The sequence below is a fragment of the Pristiophorus japonicus genome, chromosome 11 (assembly GCF_044704955.1).
Source record: "Pristiophorus japonicus isolate sPriJap1 chromosome 11, sPriJap1.hap1, whole genome shotgun sequence".
Taxonomy (NCBI): domain Eukaryota; kingdom Metazoa; phylum Chordata; class Chondrichthyes; family Pristiophoridae; genus Pristiophorus; species Pristiophorus japonicus.
In genome coordinates this window covers 79,529,988-79,551,472 of record NC_091987.1, presented here as the reverse complement: position 1 = coordinate 79,551,472, position 21,485 = coordinate 79,529,988, and the positions used below count along the sequence as shown (strand labels likewise).

At 47.1% G+C, this 21,485-nt stretch overlaps 1 protein-coding gene across 3 annotated transcripts in view; it reads right to left on the bottom strand.

Annotated features, from left to right (window-relative positions):
- The window catches only part of LOC139275777 (ATPase MORC2-like), a 70,961-nt gene extending 50,109 nt beyond the window's left edge, over positions 1-20,852 (bottom strand). For all 3 annotated transcript variants that reach the window (XM_070892978.1, XM_070892977.1, XM_070892979.1), the window contains exons 1-2: positions 20,702-20,852; positions 9,151-9,289 (exon numbers count right to left, since the gene is read on the bottom strand). In XM_070892978.1, the coding sequence (XP_070749079.1) occupies positions 9,151-9,289; positions 20,702-20,727 (165 nt within the window). In that variant the 5' untranslated portion in view covers positions 20,728-20,852. The remainder of the gene's footprint in view (positions 1-9,150; positions 9,290-20,701) is intronic.
- Between the last annotated feature and the right edge of the window lie 633 nt (positions 20,853-21,485).

Sequence of the window (21,485 nt, the reverse complement as noted above, 5' to 3'; positions counted from 1 at the left end):
AAAACAGAGATGAGGAGAAATTTCTTCTCTGAGGGTTATAGATCTGTGGAATTCGCTGCCTCAGAGAGCTGTGGAAGCTGGGACATTGAATAAATTTAAGACAGAAATAGACAGTTTCTTAAATGATAAGGGGATCAGGGGTTATGGAGAGCGGGCCCGGAAGTGGAGCTGAGTCCATGATCAGGTCAGCCATGATCTTATTGAATGGTGGAGCAGGCTCGAGGGGCCGTATGGCCTACTCCTGTTCTTATTTCTTATGTTCTTAGAAAAGATATCAGGAAAGCAAAGAGAGGTCATGAAAGAAAATCAGGGGAAACTCAAAGATGTTTTATAAATACATTACGAGCAAGAGGATAACTAGAGAAAGAGTGGGGCCTATTAAAGACCACAAAGGAAATCTATGTGTGGAAGCCGAAGATGTGGGTATGATTCTTAATGAATACTTTGCATCTGTTTTCACAAGAGTGGGGCGATGCAGACTTTGCAATGAGGGAGAAGTGTGAAATATTAGACGAGATAAACATAGTGAGAGAGGAAATATTAAGGGGCTTAGCAGCTTTGAAAGTGGTTAAATCCCCAGGCCTGGAGGAAATGTATCCCAGACTATTAAGAGAAGCAAAAGTTGAAATAGCAGAAGCTCTGACCATCATTTCCCCATCCTCTCTGGCTACAGGTGTGGTGCCAGAGGACTGGAGGACTGCTTATGTTGTACCTATGTTTAAAAAGGAGAAAGGGATAGACCGAGTAATTACAGGCCAGTTAGCCTAACCTCCGTGTTGGGAAAATTATTGGAAAAAATCCTGAGGGACAGGATAAATCTTCATTTGGAAAGACATAGATTAATCAAGGACAGTCAGCATGGATTTGTTAAGGGAAGATCATGTCTGGCTAACTTGATTGATTTTTTCGAGGAGGTAACAACAAGGGTCGATGAGCTTAGAGCTTATGATGTAGTGTATATGGATTTTAGCAAAGCTTTTGACAAGGTCCCACATGGCAGACTGGTCACAAAAATAATAGCCCATGGGATCCAGGGCAAAGTGGCAAGTTGGATCCAAAATTGGCTCAGAGGCAGGAAGCAAAGGGTAATAATGGTTGATGGGTGATTTTGTGACTGAAAGGCTGTATCCAGTAGCGTTCCGCAAGGCTCAGTGCTGGGTCCCCTGCTTATTGTAGTATATATCAATGACCTGGACTTGAATGTTGGGGGTATGATTAAGAAGTTTGCAGATGACACGAAAATAGGCTTTGTGGTTGATAATGAAGAAGAAAGCTGTGGACTGCAGGAAGATATCAATGTACTGGTCAGGTGGGCAGAACAGTGACAAATTGAATTCAATCCGGGTAAGTGTGAGGTAATGCATTTGGGGAGGTCTAACAAGGCAAGGGAATACACATTAAATGTGTATGTATTTAACCCTTTGTAACCTGCATGACACCTGACCACCAGAGGGCCCACCTGTTGGAGTCCCAAGCGATCCCAGCACCTCTTGGTAGCACAGTATATAAGCAGGCCACCCACAAAGTACCTGCACTCTGGAATCTTATTAAAGGAACTTAGGTCACACTTGCTCATTACACGCAGTACTCAGTTTCCACCTTTATTATGAGTGTACCAATTGGCAACGAGGTAACGAACATCCGCGCGAAAACGCAAAGAACAGTTGGCATCCTGGAGAAGTTCTCAGAAGGGGATGATTGAGAGGCCTTCGTGGAGAGACTCGACCAATACTTTGTGGCCAACGAGCTGGAAGGGGTCGAGAACGCTACCAAACTAAGGGCGATCCTCCAAACTGTCTGTGGGGCAACAACCTATGGCCTCATGAAGAATCTCCTGGCCCTGGCAAAACCAACAGAGAAATCCTACGAAGAATTGTGTACACTGGCCCGGGAGCACCTAAATCCTAAGGAAAGCGTTTTGAGGGCTAGATATTGGTTCTACACATGTCAACGATCGGAGGGCCAGGAAGTGGCGAGCTACATTGCTGAACTAAGGCGCCTCGCAGGACATTGTGAGTTTGAGGGATTCCTAGAACAAATGCTCAGAGACCTTTTTGGACATGAGACAATCCTTCGCAAACTGTTGACTGTAGAAACTCCGAATCTAAGTAAAGCCATAACGATAGCCCAGGCATTTATGTCCACCAGCGACAACACCAAACAGATTTAGCAGAATAAAGAAGTTTCGGCCATTACTGTGCATAAAGTAACGTCGGTCTCGAGCAGAAATATACATGGCAGAACGTACACGCCGGCTGCTGCTGCATGACCTCAGATAACCCAGAGTCCGCCATCAATTGTTAATGCGAGGCAGTTAACACCCTGTTGGTACTGCGGAGGTGATCATCGGCCCCATCAATGCTGCTTTAAGCACTATGCGTGCAATGGTTGCAGAACAATATGACACCTCCAACGAATGTGCAGGTGAGCTGCAAACCCTGCAAACCACCACGTTGCAAAGGAAGATCATTCTACTGTGGATCAGGCTAAATTGGAGAATCGTACTGAGGAGGCAGAAGTGTGCGGGGTACACACATTCACTACGAAATGCCCACCAATAATGTTGAAAGTTGAACTGAACGGTATTCCAGTATCTATGGAGCTGGATACGGGTGCAAGTCAGTCCATAATGAATAAAAAGGCCTTCGACAGGCTGTGGGGCAAAAAAGGCCCAAACTCAGCCCCATTCACACAAAACTAAGGACTTACACCAAGGAATTAATTGGCAGTGCAGAAGTCAAAGTCTCCTATGACGGAGCAGTACACGAACTCCCGCTGTGGATTATACCAGGGGATGGCTTCAAATTGTTAGGCAGAAGCTGTCTGGGAAAAATCAGCTGGAACTGGGACGACATCCGAGCGTTTTCGTCCGTCGACGACACCTCATATACCCAGGTTCTGAGCAAGTTCCCATCATTGTTCGAGCCAGGCATTGGAAGCTTCTCGGGGGCGTAAGTGCAGATCCATTTGGTCCCTGGTACGCGACCCATCCACCACAAGGCACAGGCGGTACTGTTCATGATGTGTGAAAAAGCAGAAATTGAGCTGGACAGGCTGCAATGTGAAGGCATCATCACGCTGGAATTCAACGACTGGGCCAGTCCGATTGTCCCGGTACTCAAGGAGGACGGCACGGTTAAAATTTGTGGGGACTATAAAGTAACGATAAACCGTTTCTCGCTGCAGGACCAGTACCCGATACACAAGGCAGATGATCTATTTGTGACCCTGGCTGGAGGAAAGACGTTCACCAAGCTGGACCTGACCTCGGCCTACATGACATAGGAGCTGGAGGAATCTTCGAAAGGCCTCACCTGCATCAACATGTACAAAGGTCTGTTTATCTATAACCGGTGCCCATTCGGGATTCGGTCGGCCGTGGCGATCGTCCAGCGGAACATGGAGAGCCTGCTAATGTCGGTTCCTTGCACAGTGGTCTTCCAGGACGACATATTGGTTACAGGTCGGGCCCCCATGGAGCACTTGAAGAATCTGGAGGAGGTTCTTAGTCGGTTGGATCGCATGGAGCTCAGGTTGAAACGCTTGAAATGTGTTTTCCTGGCACAGGACGTCGAGTTCTTGGGAAGGAGAATTGTAGCAGATGGCATCAGACACACCGATGACAAGATGGAGGCCATCAAGAACACGCCGCGACCACAGAACATGGAGCTGCGGTCGTTCCTGGGACTCCATAACTATTTCGGTAATTTCCTACTGGGTAAGCACCCTGCTAGAACCCCGACATGCGCTACTGCGCAAGAGAGATGACTGGGAATGGGGAATTTCACAAGTGGCTGCCTTTAAGAAAGCCAGAAATCTGTTGTGTTCAAACAATCTGCTTGTCCTGTACAACGATTAGTGCTAGCTTGCCATCGTCATATGGGGTCGGGTGTGTTACAACAGGCTAATGAATCGGGGATTTTGTAACCGGTTGCTTATGCATCCAGGAGTTTGTCCAAGGCCGAAAGGACCTACAGCATGATTGAAAAAGAGGCTCTAGCATACATCTACGGGGTAAAAAAAATGCACCAGTACTTATTTGGCCTCAAGTTTGAGCTTGAAACTGACCATAAGCTGCTCATATCGCTGTTCTCTGACAGCAGGGATTAATACCAATGCCTTTGCCCGCATCCAAAGATGGGCGCTCACGTTGTCGGCATACAACTATGTAATCCGTAACAGACCAGGCACAGAGAACTGCGCAGATGCTCTCAGTCAGCTGCCATTGCCTACCACCGGGGTGGAAATGGCACAGCCAGCGGACTTGCTCATGGTCATGGAGGCATTCGAGAACGAGAAGTCCCCCATTACGGCCCGCCAGATCAGGACATGGACCAGCCAGGATCCTTTACTGTCCTTGGTAAAAAAACTGTGTCCTCCATTGGAGCTGGTCCAGTGTCCCAGTGGAGATGCAGGAGGCGATTAAGCCGTTCCACAGACGCAAAGACGAGTTGTCCCTGCAGGTGGACTGTCTATTGTGGGGCAATCACGTGGTCTTGCCCAAGAAAGGCAGAGGCACATTCATATGTGAACTATACAGCACCCACCCAGGCATTGTAATGATGAAAGCCATAGCCAGATCCCATGTGTGGTGGCCCGGCATCAACTCAGATTTAGAGTCATGCGTGCGCCAATGCAACACTTGCTCTCAGCTGAGCAATGCATCCAGAGAGGCATCGCTAAGTTTGTGGTCGTGGCCCTCAAAACCGTGGTTGAGAATCCACGTAGACTATGCGGGCCCATTTTTAGGCAAAATGTTTTTAGTTGTCGTGGACGCTTACTCAAACTGGATTGAATGTGCAATAATGTCTGTAAGCAGGTCCACGGCCACCATTGAAAGCCTACGAGCCATATTTGCTACACACGGCTTGCTCGATGTCCTAGTGAGCGACAATGGGCCATGCTTCACCAGTGCTGAATTCAAGGAATTCATGACCCGCGACGGGATCAAACACATCATATCTGCCCCGTTCAAGCCCGCATCCAAGGGCCAGGTAGAACGGGCAGTTCAGACCATTAAGCAAAGCTTGAAACGTGAGTCAGAAGGCTCCCTGCAAACTCGATTGTCCAGAGTGCTGCTCAGCTACAGCACCAGACCCCACTCACTCACCGGTATTCCCCCAGCCGAGCTACTCATGAAAAGGGTGCTTAAAACAAGGCTCTTTCTTGTCCACCCTGATCTCCATGATCACGTGGAGGGCAAGCGGCATCAACAAAGTGTATACCACGACCGCGCAAATTTGTCACGCGATATTGAGATCAATGATCCTGTGTTTGTGCTCAATTATGGACATGGTCCCAAATTGCTCGCTGCACAGTCACAGCCAAAGAGGGGAGTAGGGAGTTTCAGGTCAAATTGGCCAATGAATAAACACTCAGAAAACATTTGGACCAAATCAAATTGCGGTTCACCAACAGCTACGAACAACCCGAAGAGGACACCACCAACTTTGACCTTTCAACTCACACACAAGTGGTAACTGACATCATGGTTGATCACGAAACCAAACTCATCATCCCCAGCAGCCCGGCAAGGTCGGCTGCCCATCAGCCCAGTTAAGAACTGACCAACCCACCCCCACCCGCATTTGTACCGAGACGATCGACAAGGGAGCATAAAGCCCCAGATCGTCTCACCTTGTAAATAAGTGTACTGTTGACTTCACGGGGGAGTGATGTTATGTATTTAACCCTTTATAACCTGCATGACACCTGACCACCAGAGAACCCACCTGTTGGGAGTCCCAAGGAATCCCAGCATCACTTAGAGCACAGTATATAAGCAGGTCACCCATGAGGTACCTGCACTCTGGAATCTTATTAAAGGAGCTAATGTCACACTTGCTCATTGCACACAGTACTCAGTTTCCACCTTTATTAAGAGTGCACCAAAATGGTACAACACTGAAAAGTGTAGAGGAACAAAGGGACCTTGGAGTACAGGTCCACAGATCGCTGAAGGTAGCAGGCTAGATAGATAAGGTGGTTAAGAAGGCATATGGAATACTTGCCTTTATTAGTCGAGGCTTGGAATATAAGAGCAAGGATGTTATGCTTGAACTGTATAAAACACTGGTTAGGCTGCAGCTGGAGTACTGTGTGCAGTTCTGGTCACCGCATTGCAGGAAAGATGTGATTGCACTGGAAAGGGTGCAGGGGAGATTTACAAAAATGTTACCTGGACTGGAGAATTTTGGCTATGAGGAAAGATTGGAAATGCTGCGTTTGTTTTCTTTGGAACAGAGGAGGCTGAGGGAAGACCTGATTGAGGTGTATAAAATTATGAGGGTCCTGGGGATAGAGTGGCTAGGAAGGACCTGTTTTCCTTGGCAGAGGTGTCAATAACCAGCGGGTGTAGATTTAAAGTAATTGGGGGGAGGTATTGGGGGGAGGTTTAGAGGAGATCTGAGGGGAAATTTCTTCACCCAGAGGGTGGTGGGGGTCTATAACTCACTTCCTGAAATGGTGATAGAGGCAGAAACCCTCACCACATTAAAAAAAATACTTGGATGTGCACTTAAAGTGCCGCAACCTACATGGCTATGGACCAAGAGCTGGAAAGTGAGATTACACTGGATAGATCTTGGTCGGTCGGCATGGACACAATGGGACGGAATGGCCTCCTTTTGTGCTGTAAATTTCTATGATTCTATGAAGAATATTAATTTCACTTTCTCGACATCTCTCTGGGCAGACCTGCCAGCTTATCCAGAGCAATACAATTCATTGGCACATCTTCCGTTCCCCCTCTTTAGGAGATGCCCAGGATATGCCCATACTGGCATAGGTGCCCCACTATTTTAGGTGAATGGCCTGACCTAGGAAACTCCAGTGGGGTTAGGGTCTCCTCCCACTGGTAATTCATAATTTCCACTCTGGCAGTTATAGCAACAGAGCAGGATTGTGAATACACATCTGTTACTGATTTGCTTTAAGCCTCTGCAAATTATCAATCATTATAGTACCGGAAGCCACGCCCAATGTTATAAAATTTAAAAGATTGTGCAAATGGGAAACTTAATTTTTTTTAATATCAGTTTGTTCAGTATTTTTTTCATCACCGATTTTCTTCACTCCCTCCTTCTTCTGAAGACAACAGCTCCTTACTGGGATACACCTCCATGGGCCCTGCCTGGATGGTTTATGGCACTTGCCCGACACGTTTGGGTCTTTACAAATGCTGAAAACACATAGCAGGTCAGTCAGCATCTGTAGAAAGAAGGCACTGACTTGCTGGGTGTTTCCAATCATTTTCTGTTTGTGTTTAGGATTTCTAGCATTTTCCAGGTTTTTAAACAAATGTGTGAGGCTTTACAATGGGTGCTGGCAGACAATTCAACTGAACGGATCACAGCCAACCCCGATCACTACATGTCCATACAGGTGCACTAATAGGGGAGGGTCAGTGGACAGCAATCAGGAATGAGAGCTCTGGTTGATTTTCCTCCCTCTCCCTGCAAATCAAGAAGCTGAGGGCCAATTGAAGTGCACTTATACGCTTTTAATCGACACTAACACCTTGGCTTCCCCTGCTTGCAAACATCGCACCACCACACCTACGCCACGAATATGCAGTCTCCAGAGATGACAACCACTACACCAGTAAAGACATGCTGATCCAGGCTGCCTTGAACAACCTACCACCAACCCGTCTAAAATCTAGAAGGCCTTTTGGACCGTCGCCGAAGCCCTTCAGCGATCTCCCCTCAGTCTTGATGACCGATGGTGAAATGCCTGGAAAAACTGCAACATACGGTGTGGATTCCTTATATAGGATCCACAGTACACCTGCAAGATCAAACCTTCCCCGCAAACAGTGGACAACTATCAACCGCCTCAGAATTGGTCATGGTAGATGCTGCCACCTTCTCCATGAGTGGAAGATTAAAGCATCCCCATTATATGACTGTGGAGATCCTATCAGACCCTGGAGCACATCATTGAGCACTGCCCTCAGAGAAAATTTGCAGCAGTCTACAAGATATCCACACTGTTACACCGGAAGCTTTGGCCTGGATATCCAGCTTGGATATTGACGTTTGATTTGCTTTGCTACTAACATACGAAAGAAGAAGTGCTCCTATTACTACCCGAGCTGACATCAGCTACCTCAGTGCTGACCTCTGCTGTTCCTAGTCTGCACGGTTCAGCTCCACACTGTACACACTTGTCAAGTTATTGATAGGAAAACTAGGGAGTATCGAAAAAGTGTTGTCTAAACAGGGAACACTGACAGAAATAAATACACACGTGAAAAATCCTCTTCGCTACATCAAGGCTTTTGCAATTGCCACAAGCCTTTTAGCAGATATATTGTGCATTTCACAGTTGGATTAGTGAATATTTTTATATTTATACTGGTTAAGTGCTCATGAGCTGCCCGAGAAGAGCTGGAAGATGTTTTTACAGTGGTAATTGAAACACTACAGTTAAGCCCCCAGCATCCTGATTTCCAAGACAGAGGAGGAAAATCCGCCAGAGCTTTCACTCCTGATGGCTGTCCACTAATCCCTCCTATTAGTGCAGCTTCTTGGCCATATAGTGAGAACATGATTGGACTTGGCTTTCAAAAAAAAACATTTTCACGAATGAAACCGCATTATCTAGAATTGCGCTCTTTAAAACTACATATTCCAGTAATTTTGTTAGCTCGTCATCGGTAATGGAGAGAAAAAACAAAGATCCTGTTGTGATTTGCACAGAAGGAAATACAGCCCTGAATGTTATCTTATATTATATACATCACAGACATCCCAAGATCACTGCAATATTATTTAACACAGATATCATTAGCTATGATGTGAGATATCTCATTTCTATTATTTTCTGGCAGCATCTGTGGAGAGAGAAACAGAGTTAACATTTCAAGTCAATTACCTTTTGTCAGAACCCAAAACGTTAACTCTGTTTCTCTGTCCACAGATGCTGCCTGACCTACTTAGTATTTCCAGCATTTTCTGATTTTATTTTAAGATTTCTAGCATCTGCAGTATTTTGCTTTTGTTCTATTATTTTCTGCTGCTCGGCTTTAAAAAATTAGAAATGGTCAATGACACAGGACAGGGCACAAAAAAAGAAATTCTTGGTTGTTCTGTAAAAATAATTAACACAAGAAACATCTTCAAACCATGGAGTGCAAGAAATACTTGCCTGAAATTGTAAGGCAGCCACTTTTTCCCGATGCTGCCGGATTGATTTTTCCAGTAGTTCCTGCCTTTCATCAGATAGTACTGATTCCCTTGTCAGAGTTCCTAATGGAATGTGGGGTAGCTGTTCTGGCAGATCGCAGCTAAAAAAAATTAACGATGGGCGAACACAATTAAAGTCAGCTTACACTGTTCTATTCAAACATAAATTCAATGGGAAAAATGTAGCATAAACACATATGAAGTGGATACTGGCTTTAAAATTACAAAGTGAAAATATTAGCACATGGACACTGTTTATATATGTGGACTTGTATTTACTCTGTACAGCCACCAGACAGCACATTCCCCGGAGTCCCAAGGGATCCCATAATCCCTTGGGAGCACAGGTATTTAAGAAGGCTTCACAGGTTGGAGAGGCACTCTGGAGACCTGCAATAAAAGACTAAGGTCACACGTTATTTTGAGCTCACAGTATTCAGTCTAATTCTTTCTCCATACACAACGACAAGATAGACAGCGAACCCAAAGATGCAGAGAACAGTGGGCATCCTGGAGAAATTTTCGGAGGGAGATGATTGGGAAACTTTTGTGGAGTGACTCGACCAATACTTCGTGACCAATGAGCTAGATGGGGAAGAGAGCGCTGCCAAACGAAGGGCGATCCTCCTCACCGTCTGTGGAGCACCAACGTATGGCCTCATGAAGAATCGGCTCTCTCCAGCGAAACCCACGGAGAAATCGTACGATGATTTGTGCACACTGGTCCGGGAGCATTTGAACCCGAAGGAAAGCGTTCTGATGACGAGGTACCAGTTCTACACCTACAAAAGGTCTGAAGGCCAGGAAGTGGTGAGTTATGTCGCCGAGCTAAGACGCCTTGCAGGACATTGCGAATTTGAAGGACATTTGGAGCACATGCTCAGAGACTTTTTCGTACTTGGCATTGGCCACGAAATCATACTTCGCAAACTTTTGACTGTAGAGACCCCAACCTTGAGTAAGGCCCAGTGACAATACGAAGCAAATCTCTCAGCACGCAAGTGCTGCTACAAGTACTGTGAACAAAGTGATGTTGTTTTCGATCCGTAACGTATAGGGCAGGTTACACATACCTGCAGCTAAATGTCCGCAGATGTCTCAGAGTCCACCATCAAGGGTGATGAATGCAAGGCCATTAACACCTTGTTGGCGCTGCGGGGGTGATCATCGTTTCCATTCAAAGGATACGTTTGCAAGGGCTGTGGAACAATGGGACACCTCCGAGTGTGCAGGCGAGCTGCTAAGCCTGTTAAATCTGCAAACCACCATGTTGCAGAGGAGGATCACGATGAAACAGAGCCTTAGATAGAGGAGGCAGAGGTACATGGGGTACACATATTCACCACGAATTGTCCCCAGATAATGCTGAATGTTGAACTAAATGGACTCCCGTTGTCAATGGAGCTGGACACGGGTGCAAGCCAGTCCATCATGGGAAAAAAGACTTTCAAAAGGTTGTGGTGCAACAAGGCCTCAAGGCCAGTCTTAACTCCAATTCGCACGAAACTAAGAACTTACATAAAAGAACTGATTCCTGCAATCGGCAGTGCTACCGTAAAGATCTCCTACGATGGAGTGGTGCACACACTACCACTCTGGGTGGTACCGGGTGATGGTCCCAAGCTGCTCGGCAGGAGATGGCTGGGAAAGATACGCTGGAACTGGGACGACGTCAGAGCGCTATCGCCCACTGATGACACTTCGTGTGCCCAGGTCTTAAACAAATTTCCTTCGCTGTTCGAAGCAGGCATCAAGAAACTCCAAGGAGCAAAAGTGCAGATCCACCTAATTCCGGGGGCATGACCCATCCATCACAAGGCGAGAGCAGTACCGTACATGATGAGAGAAAGGGTAGAGATCGAGCTGGACCGGCTGCAACGAGAGGGCATCATTTCACCGATCGAGTTCAGCGAGTGGGCCAATCCTATTGTCCCAGTCCTCAAGAGAGACGGCACCGTCAGAATCTGTGGCGATTAAAAAGTAACTATCAATCGTTTCTCCCTGCAGGACCAATACCCACTTCCAAAAGCAGACGACTTCTTTGCAACGCTGGCGGGAGAAAAGGCGTTCACGAAGCTGGATCTGACTTCAGCCGACATGACGCAGGAACTGGAGGAATCATCAAAGGCCCTCACCTGCATCAACATGCACAAAGGTCTTTTTGTTTATAACAGGTGCCCTTTTGGAATCCGATCAGCAGCGGCAATATTCCAGAGAAACATGGAAAGTTTACTGAAGTTGGTCCCCACCATGGTTTTCCAGGACGAAATCTTGGTCACAGGTCGGAACACAGTTGAGCATCTGCAGAACCTGGAGGAGGTTCTTAGTCGACTCAACCGCGTGGGGCTCAGGTTAAAACGCTCAAAGTGCGTTTTCCTGGGCGTCTGAAGTGGAGTTCTTGGGAAGGAGGATTGCGGCGGATGGCATCAGACCCACCAATGTGAAGATGGAGTCAATCGAGAACACACCGAGGCCACAGAACGTGACAGAGCTGCAGTCATTTCTGGGACTCTTGAACTACTTTGGTAACTTCTTACCGGATCTCACTACATATCTTACTACGAAAAGGGGGCAAATGGATTTCGGGCAAAAGGCAAGAAAATGCCTTTGTAAAAGCGGGAAAATTGTTATGCTCAAACAAATTGCTTGTGTTGTATGATCCATGTAAGCGTAAGCGTTTGGTACTAGCATGTGATGCGTCGTCATATGGCGTCGGGTGTGTATTGCAACAAGCTAATGATTTCGGGAAGCTGCAACCGGTTGCTTATGCATCCAGGAGTCTGTCTAAGGCTGAGAGAGCCTACAGCATGATTGAAAAAGAAGCGTTAACGTGTGTCTATGGGGTAAAGAAAATGCATCAATACTTGTTTGGGCTAAAATTCAAATTGTAACTGACCATAAGCCACTTATATCCCTGTTTTCCGAGAATAAAGGGATAAATACCAACGCATCGGCCCGCATCCAGAGATGAGCGCTCACGTTGTCCGCATACAACTACGCCATCCGCCACAGGCCAGGTACCGAAAACTGCGCCGATGCTCTCAGCAGGCTACCACTGTCCACCACGGGAGTGGAAATGCCGCAGCCCGCAGATCTAGCCATGGTTATGGAAGCAGTTGAGAGTGAGCAATCACCCGTCACTGCCTGGCAGATCAAAACCTGGACAAGCCAGGACCCCTTATTATCTCTAGTCAAAAGCTGTCTGCTTCACGGGAGCTGGTCCAGTGTCCCAGTGGAAATGCAGGAAGAGATAAAGCAGTTCCAGCGGCACAAAGATGAAATGTCTATACAGGCAGACTGCCTTCTGTGGGGCAATCGAGTAGTGGTCCCCAAGAAGGGCAGAGACACCTTCATCAATGACCTCCACAGTACCCATCCAGGCATCGTAATGATGAAAGCGATAGCCAGATCCCACGTGTGGTGGCCCGTTATCGATGCGGACTTAGAGTCCTGCATTCACAAATATAATACATGCTCGCAGTTAAGCAATGTACCCAGGGAGGCGCTGCTAAGTTTATGGTCTTGGCCCTCCAAACCGTGATCTAGGGTACACGTCGATTATGCTGGCCCGTTCTTGGGTAAAATATTCCTTGTGGTTGTAGACGCGTACTCCAAGTGGATTGAATGTGAGATAATGTCGGCTAGCACGTCCACTGCCACTACTGTAAGCCTGCGGGCCATGTTTGCCATTTAAACCGGTGTCCAATGGTCAGGCAGAGAGAGCAGTGCAAACCATCAAGCAAAGCTTGAAGAGGGTAACTGAAGGCTCACTGCAGACTCGCATATCCCGAGTGCTGCTTAGCTACCACGAGACCCAACTCACTCACTGGGATCCCATCTGCTGAACTGCTCATGAAAAGAGAACTTAAGACAAGGATCTCATTAGTTCACCCTGATCTACATGAACAGGTAGAGAGCAGGCGGTTTCAACAAAGTGCATACCATGATAGCGCAAATGTGTCATGCAAGATTGAAGTCAATGATCCTGTATTTGTATTAAATTATGGACAAGGTCCCAAGTGGCTTCCCGGTACTGTCATGGCCAAAGAGGGGAGCAGGGTGTTTCAGGTCAAACTTTCAAATGGACTAATTCACCGGAAACACTTGGACTAAATCAAACTCAGATTCACGGACTACCCTGAGCAACCCACCTTGGACCCTACCTTTTTTGATCCCCCAACACAAACACCAGTGGCAACCGACACCACGGTTGACCACAAAGCAGAACCCATCATCCACGGCAGCCCAGCAGGGCCCAAAACACCAGGCAGCCCAGCAAGGCCAGTTGCACAGCAGACCAGCGAGGGCCCAACAAATGATTCAACAACACCAGTTTTCACACGGAGACGATCAACCAGGGCAAGAAGGGCCCCAGATCGACCCACGTTGTAAATAGTTACACTATTGACTTTGTGGGGGGAATGTTGTTATATATGTGGACTTGTATTTACTCTGTACAGCCACCAGAGGGCTCATTCCCCAGAGTCCCAAGGGATCCCATAATCCCTTGGGAGCACAGGTATTTAACAAGGCTTCACAGGTTGGAGAGGCACTCTGGAGACCTGCAATAAAAGACTAAGGTCACACGTTACTTTGAGCTCCCAGTATTCAGTCTGACTCTTTCTCCATACACAACAGACACAACGCATTTTTATGAAATTTGCATGCTCACTATTTTAACAGAGTGTTAATGTTTTGCAGTTTTATGCCCATTGTGACGTAATATAATTCCTTTTTAGTGTTCCCCCATCTACACAGTATTCTCACCTGGTATGCCAGTTGGTGAGCTGCAGTCAAACTTCTGTTGATGTTATCACTACTGTCAAATTGTTGAGTGTGAGGTGGAGCATTGCAGCGAGGAAGATCGAGAAGAGGGTTGGCGTGATGACACAGCCCTGCTTGACCCTGGTTTTGACGTTGATTTGAGTCTGTGGTGGATCCCTTGATCAGGATCACAGCTTGTATACCATCGTGGAGCAGGCAGAGAATGGCGACAAACATTTGGGGACAGCCAAAACGGAGGAAGTCGCTCCTTCCGCTGCCTACGCTTGTTTTCTGCATGCTCTCGACGACAAGGCTCGAGGTGCTCAGTGCCCTCCCGGATGCTTTTCCTCCACTTAGGGTGGTCTTTGGCTAGGGACTCCCAGGTGTCGGTGGGGATGGTGCACTTTTTCAAGGAGGCTTTGAGGGTGCCCTTGAAATGTTTCCTCTACCCACCTAGGGCTCGCTTACAGTGTAGGAGTGTGGTCAGTGCTTCGATGGTGGAGATGTTGGCCTGATAGCGATACCCGCACTCCTATATGGCTCAGAGATGTGGACCATATGCAGTAGACACCTCAAATTGCTGGAGAAATACCACCGATGCCTCCGCAAGATCCTGCAAATCCCCTGGGAGAACAGACGCACCAATGTCAGTGTTCTCGATCAGACCAACAACCCCATCATCGAAGCCCTGACCACACTCGACCAGCTCCATTGGGCGGGCTACATTGTCCGCATGCCGGACAAGACTCCCAAAGTAAGTGCTATACTCGGAACTCCTACACGGCAAGCAAGCCTCAGGTGGGTAGAGGAAATGTTTCAAGGACACCCTCAAAGCCTCCTTGAAAAAGTGCATCATCCCCACCGACACCTGGGAGTCCCTGGCCAAAGACCGCCCTAAGTGGAGGAAGAGCATCCGGGAGGGCGCTGAGCACCTCGAGTCTCGTCACCGAGAGCATGCAGAAAACAAGCTCAGGCAGCGGAAGGAGCGTGCGACAAAGCAGACTCCCCGCCCACCCTTTCCTCCAAAGACTGTCTGTCCCACCTGTGACAGAGTCTGCAATTTTCATATTGGACTGTTCAGTCACCTGAGAACTCACGTTTGGAATGGAAGCAAGTCTTCCTCGATTTCGAGAGACTGCTGATGATGATGACTGTCAAATTTCCGAAGTGCTGGACATTGACTTGGAGTGATCCACAAGCCAGTTACCTTTTAAGAAAAATACTTAGCTGCTGTGGTTTAACCAAGCCAACCCAGCTAATTGGGACATAGTCATTAGGCTGTGTTTCCTGCTCAGCCCTAACTGGCTATCTCATATCCTTCTTGATATTTAACAAGCTCAAAATGCAATCCTGGCTATCGCACCATTTTCAATATTCACTGCTGTGAAGCCTCAAGTGTTCTGTCACATTCAATGGTTCTTATTTGACCATCTCAAGTCCCTCACTAACTCAGTTCTCATAGTCTTGGATTGAAATAGACTTCCTCTCATCCTGCATTCAATTCCTCATGATTAGCTGCATCAGATTTCTTGTTGCTCCCCTCTTTTACCTCAGGTTCCATACAACCTCTGAAGTATAACCATAACCAATCACTTGCTTATAGATCTAACTGACAAACTACTAAATATACCAGCAGTTTTAGTACGCATGAAGGGGAGGTTTTTGCACTATACAGCTGCCATTTTCAAGCACTGGAAACACTTGCACAAATACAGTTATGTGTTTTATAATGAAACATTAATGATGCAGTCATTAACCACCCAGCAGCAACACTGGATGTTTGTAATGCCAGTATGTTAAATTTAAATAGAGCTTCACAATGAGTGCATAGTTTTACAATGACAGAATTTGCTGGATTTTTTTTTAAAGTCCAGATTTCTGCCTGGAGTAGACAGAAACATTGCTGGAAACCATCCATAACGTTTCCCAGAGTAAATCTAATTTGAAGTTAAGTGGATTGCTGTGCCATAGTTACAGAACAATAACTTGTATTTGTATAGCGCCTTTCACAAAGTAAAGTATCCCAAGGCACTTCACGGGAGCGTTATCAAACAATTTTTGGCACCAGACAACATAAGGAGATATTAGCACAGATAGGTCGAAGAGGTAGGTTTTAAGTAGCATCTTAAAGGAAGAGAGAGGGGTGGAGAGATTTAAGGAGGGAGTTCTTGAGCTTGGAACATAGGCAGCTGAAAGCATGGCCACCAATAGTGGAGCAATTAAAGTCGGGATGCGTAAGAAGCAAGAATTGGAGAAGCGTAGATATCCCAGAGGATTGTAGGGCTGGAGGAGGTTACAGAGATAGGGAGAGGCCAGCCCATGGAGGGCTGTTAAAACAAGGATGAGAATTTTAAAATTAAGGCATTGCCAGACCCGGAGCCAATCTAGGTCAGTGAACACAGGGTAATGGGTAAATGGTACTTGGTGCGTGTTAGGAGACAGATAGCAGAGTTTTGGATGAGTTCAGGTTTGTGGAGGGTGGAAGATGTAATGTTGGCCAGGAGAGAATTGGATGAGTCAAGTCTCGAGCTCACAAAGGCATGGATGAGGGTTTCAGCAGCAGATGAGCAGAGGTGGCGATGTTGCGGAAGTGGAAGTAGGTGGTCTTGGTGATGGCGCGATATGTGGTCAGAAGCGCACTTCAGGATCAAATATGACACCAAAGTTGCAAACAGTCTGGCCACACAGCACTGCTCCCCAGTCATCAAGATCCACGGTGCAGCCCTGGACAACGTGGACCACTTTCCATACCTCGGGAGTTTATTATCAGCAAGGGCAGACATCGACGATGAGGTTCAACATTGCCTCCAGTGCATCAGCACAACATTCGGCTGCCTGAGGAAGAGAGTGTTAAAAGACCAGGCCCTCAAATCTGACACCAAGCTTATGATCTACAGGGCTGGAGTGATACCCGCCCTCCTGTATGGCTCAGCAATGTGGACCATATACAGTAGACACCCCAAATCGCTGGAGAAATACCACCAACGATGTCTCCGCAAGATCTTGCAAATCCCCTGGGAGGACAGATGCGCCAATGTTAGTGTTATATATGTAAACCTGTATTTACTCCGTACAGCCACCAGAGGGCTCATCACCCGGAGTCCCAAGGGAGCCCATAATCCTTTGGGAGTAAAGGTATTTAAGGAGGCTTCACAGGTTGGAGAGGCACTCTAGAGACCTGCAATAAAAGACTAAGGTCACACTTTACTTTGAGCTCACAGTGTTCAGTCTGGCTCTTTTTCCATACACAACAGTTAGTGACCTTGTTCAGGTCAACATCCCCAGCATCGAAGCACTGACCACACTCGCCCAGCTCCGTTGGGCGGGCCACATTGTTCGCATGCCTGACACAAAACTCCCAAAGCAAGCGCTATACTCAGAACTGCTACACGGCAAACGAGCCCAAAGTGGGCAGAGGAAACTCAAGGACACCCTCAAAGCCTCCTTGATAAAATGCAACATCCCCACCGACACCTGGGAGTCCCTGGCCAAAGACCGCCCTAAGTGGAGGAAGAGCATCTGGGAGGGCGCTGAGCACCTCGAGTCACGTTGCCAAGAGCATGCAGAAAACAAGCGCAGGCAGCAGAAGGAGCGTGCGGCAAACCAGACTCCCCACCCACCCCTTCCTTCAACGACCGTCTGTCCCACCTGTGATAGAGACTGTAATTCCCGTATTGGACTGTTCAGTCACCTACGAACTCACTTTTAGTGTGGAAGCAAGTCGAGGGACTGCCTATGATGATGCTGATTAGCCTCAGACCATGACCAGGGAGAAGGATGGAATCAGTGGCTTGGGGCCAACAGAGTTGGTGATGGGGACTGAAGACAATAGTCGGAATTTTCTTTGGGGAGGTGGGTGGGAAACCCGGGATGTCGAATTTAATTTTAATTTAATTGCCTCGGTTTCCCGCTTGCAGCCAGCCAGCTTGAGAGGCCGGCTGACTGCGGGTGGATAGACCTCAGATGCGAGGGGACGGTCCGTAGTCGGGAATCGGGGCTGGGTCTGGGGAGCGGGGAGGAAAAGAGAGGATTGGCAGGCGATGGGATGTGGTCGGAGGTTGGGAAACGGCAGGCAATGGCGGGTGGTCGGGGATCATCATGCAAGCGGGGGGATGGGGGATTGGATGATCAGGAGCCGGCCACCGAAGGAGGATCATCGCCACCACCACCACCACATCAACATTTTGGTGGGGGCGGTACGGAAATCGGAGGCCTCATGGGAGGTCTCTGATTGCTGTGGGGGGGTGGGTTAGGTAGGGGCCCTGGATCCAAGAGGTAGGTATAAATCCACTTACCCACCTGGATGCAGCAGTCCCTGCCTCTGTTTAACTTCCGTGTTTGTGTGAAACCCGTCCACAGGCAGTTAAACACAAAATGGATAGGAAGAAAGAGGCATCCAGTCTCATTACAATATTTAAATTAAGGTAATGCCCCCCCCCCGGGAGCGGGTTGGTCACCCATGCCCCCTATCCTGCTTCCGGCAACACCCAAAGTGGGCGGTCTGGAGGCAGGATCAGGTCAGGATTCACATTTTTAATAATTTAACTGCCCCCACACTCCAAACTCATCCGTTTTTTTAAAAATGTGAAAATTGCGGCCAATGGCTTCAGTCTTCCCAATATTTAGTTGGAGAAAATGTCTGCTCATCCAGTACTGGATGTCGGACAAGCAGTATGTCAATTCAGAGACAATGGCGGGGTCGAGAGAGATGGTGGTGAGGTACAGCTGGGTGTCGTCAGAGTACATATGGAACCTGACATTTTGTTTTCGGATGGTGTTGCCAAGGGGCAGCATGTAGATTAGAAATAGGAGCATGCACAGGGTAAATCCTGGGCTAACTGTCCCAGAAAAGTTCAGATAGATTTTATGATCTGTACATTTTCCAATTCCTTTTCAATTCCTTTGCACCATTCAGTAGTATTCACAGAAAATCATTCTTTAAATGTTACATCATAAAAATGTACATATATTTTTAAAGGTGCAAAGGAAAAACAAATTGAATATTTAAATTCTTAGCTGTCACAAAAAAAAACAAGCTTTCACTATTTCTGTAGACAAGCCTGGATCTTAGAGAACAATGTGCCAATTAATTTTCTGTATTTTATGTCGATATTAACTTCATTACTCAAGTGACATAACTCACTGCAGTAAAACTAAAAGACTTAAGCACAGCTGCCTAGTTAGCATTCAGCAGTATCACAGGGGCCACATCCACAACTCCAACATTGAACTCCCCAAGCTCAGCCAGAGACTGAGGGCCCAATTTTAGCCAGTAAGGAGCTATTAGGGCGCCATAAATCTTCAGGCCCATTTTGGCCGCTCCCCAGCCTCTCCCCGATGGTGGCACAGCGTGGCAACTCGATTCGGGGGCGGAGCCAGGTCCCGGCGCTTTTCAGCGCTGGGATCTCTGCACATGCACGCTAGAGTGTGCGCGCATGTGCAGTAGCTCCTTGCAGCCCGATGCTGTGTGTGAACAGCCGAAGCACGCCGTGCCTATCCCAAACCGAGTGGCCTATGGCACTCTCTGATATTGAAGGATTACAGACCGGTGCGAGCATTGACTTGGTGCAGAGCCAGGATGGCAAGGAGAATTCACAGGACAACGAAGAGGAGATCACTGACAGCCAAAACTGCCCAGTGTGTGAGGTCGTCTTCCCGCTCAACCTGGAGGACTTTGATTTCGAGCAGCACGTTGTGAAGCACTTTGTTTATGAGTGTCCAGTGTGCCAAAGGACCTTTCCAGAGAATAGACAAGCTGCGTATGAAGACCATGTGCAGTCCCATTTTATGACGGTCAACTGAGGGACAAGCAACAAACCAGTTTGAGTTCTACTTTATAAAGATGCCGCCGAGACCACTATTTCATCTCCCTCCCCACCTCCCGACCCAGCCCGCTGCCTTCCCCGGCCGATTTCAACTAAAGGTAGGATTTAATACAATTTTTTAATTGTTGTTCAATTGTTTACCCTATTTTTATGTAGTTATTTGAACTTTTATATTGAATGTTTGCTGCTTGGTACTTGGTGCAGGTCCTACCTGCGCCGATTTGTTAACTGCCCGCAAGGTTTTTCAGAGCTGGCCACATATGCTGACCTAAGTGGATTTGGAGTAACTTTTAGCTGGCCAAAATGGCATAAATGGCCAAAACTGGCATAAGTGTCTGGAAATGCCCCCTTTTGAAAAAAAAAACTAAAAAAAAAATCGTACCTAACTGACTTACTCTGGAGCAAATATTTTTGGGAAAATGGCATTTTTTAAACTTACGCGAGAAAAAACAACTTACTCCAAAAAAATTGATGCAAGTCATGGCCAAAATTGGGACCTAAGTGTTGCATAAAGTCATTCTATATACCGAGTGAGAAACAGGAAGCTAATCAATTTGAGCCTCTTCCACACACCTTCTGGTTCCCAGTGGCAAAGTGATATCTGAAAAGACCAGAGAGAAGCTACCTGTCTTCTAAGTACGTATCAATACAGATCGACAAGCTAAGGTGAAGAAAACCTCGATCTCTCAAAAAAAAATTATTATTCGTAAAGTTGATCTGAGTTGCCATTCTGAGCTCTTAAAAGTAAACACCATTAATTCAGGTAATAAACAGAACATTTCACATGACTGACATTGTTTTACTTGGGTAACACGGTCATAAATGTGCTGTAAATCTTTCACACTCAAGAAGGAGCACTTATTCTATAACAAGCCTTAAACTCATGAAGGATCCTACACTTTTAATAAAATGTCCCCAACTTACCTATTCTGTTGTGGATTTGGGTTCATGGAGCAGATCCAGATGTCAGGCAATACTCTGTCATTTACATCTAAGTTGGATGGTAGAGTTCTCCAACGTAGACAGAGATCTGACTCAAATAAAACAAAGCTTAAAAAAAATTACTGCTACAGAATATAGATGTTGTAAAACATAGCAAGTCCACATTAAATATAAACAAAACATTCATGGTCTAAAATATGTGGGCAGTGCAATCCCAAATTTCTGATTCGCCGATCAGTGCGTGTAGCTCCCTATTGGCTGAGCAGACTCCTAAACTCAACCCTGCATGGAAGCCACCAAACATTGTGAACAAAAAAACATCTCTTTCAATTTTTCTTACTTTACCCCTGCTTTCATGTAGATGCCAACTCAAACTAGGTGGCGGGTCACCAAAGCCTCAACAAATCATTTTAAATGCTAACCTGGACAGTGTGCTACTTGACAATGGGTCATTACAGTAAAGCCTAAAACAGTGTCTATACACACATAGGGCCCAAGTTTCGGGCCGCGCCGACCTGGACGCCCATTTATCGCGCCACAAAGTGCGCCTAAAAAAAACTTACCCATTCTCCGGCTCCCTGCATTTCCTCTGGAGCTGGGCATGGCGCAGCACAAGCTGTGGGGGGGCGAAGCCAAGTCCCTGCGCTGAAAACAGTACCGGAACCTCTGCACAGGCGCGCTACAGTGGGAGCGCATGTGCAGTAGCTCCAGGCGCCCAAAACTGTGGGAGGGGCCTGAAGCACGCAGCCCCTAGCCCTGGTCCAAT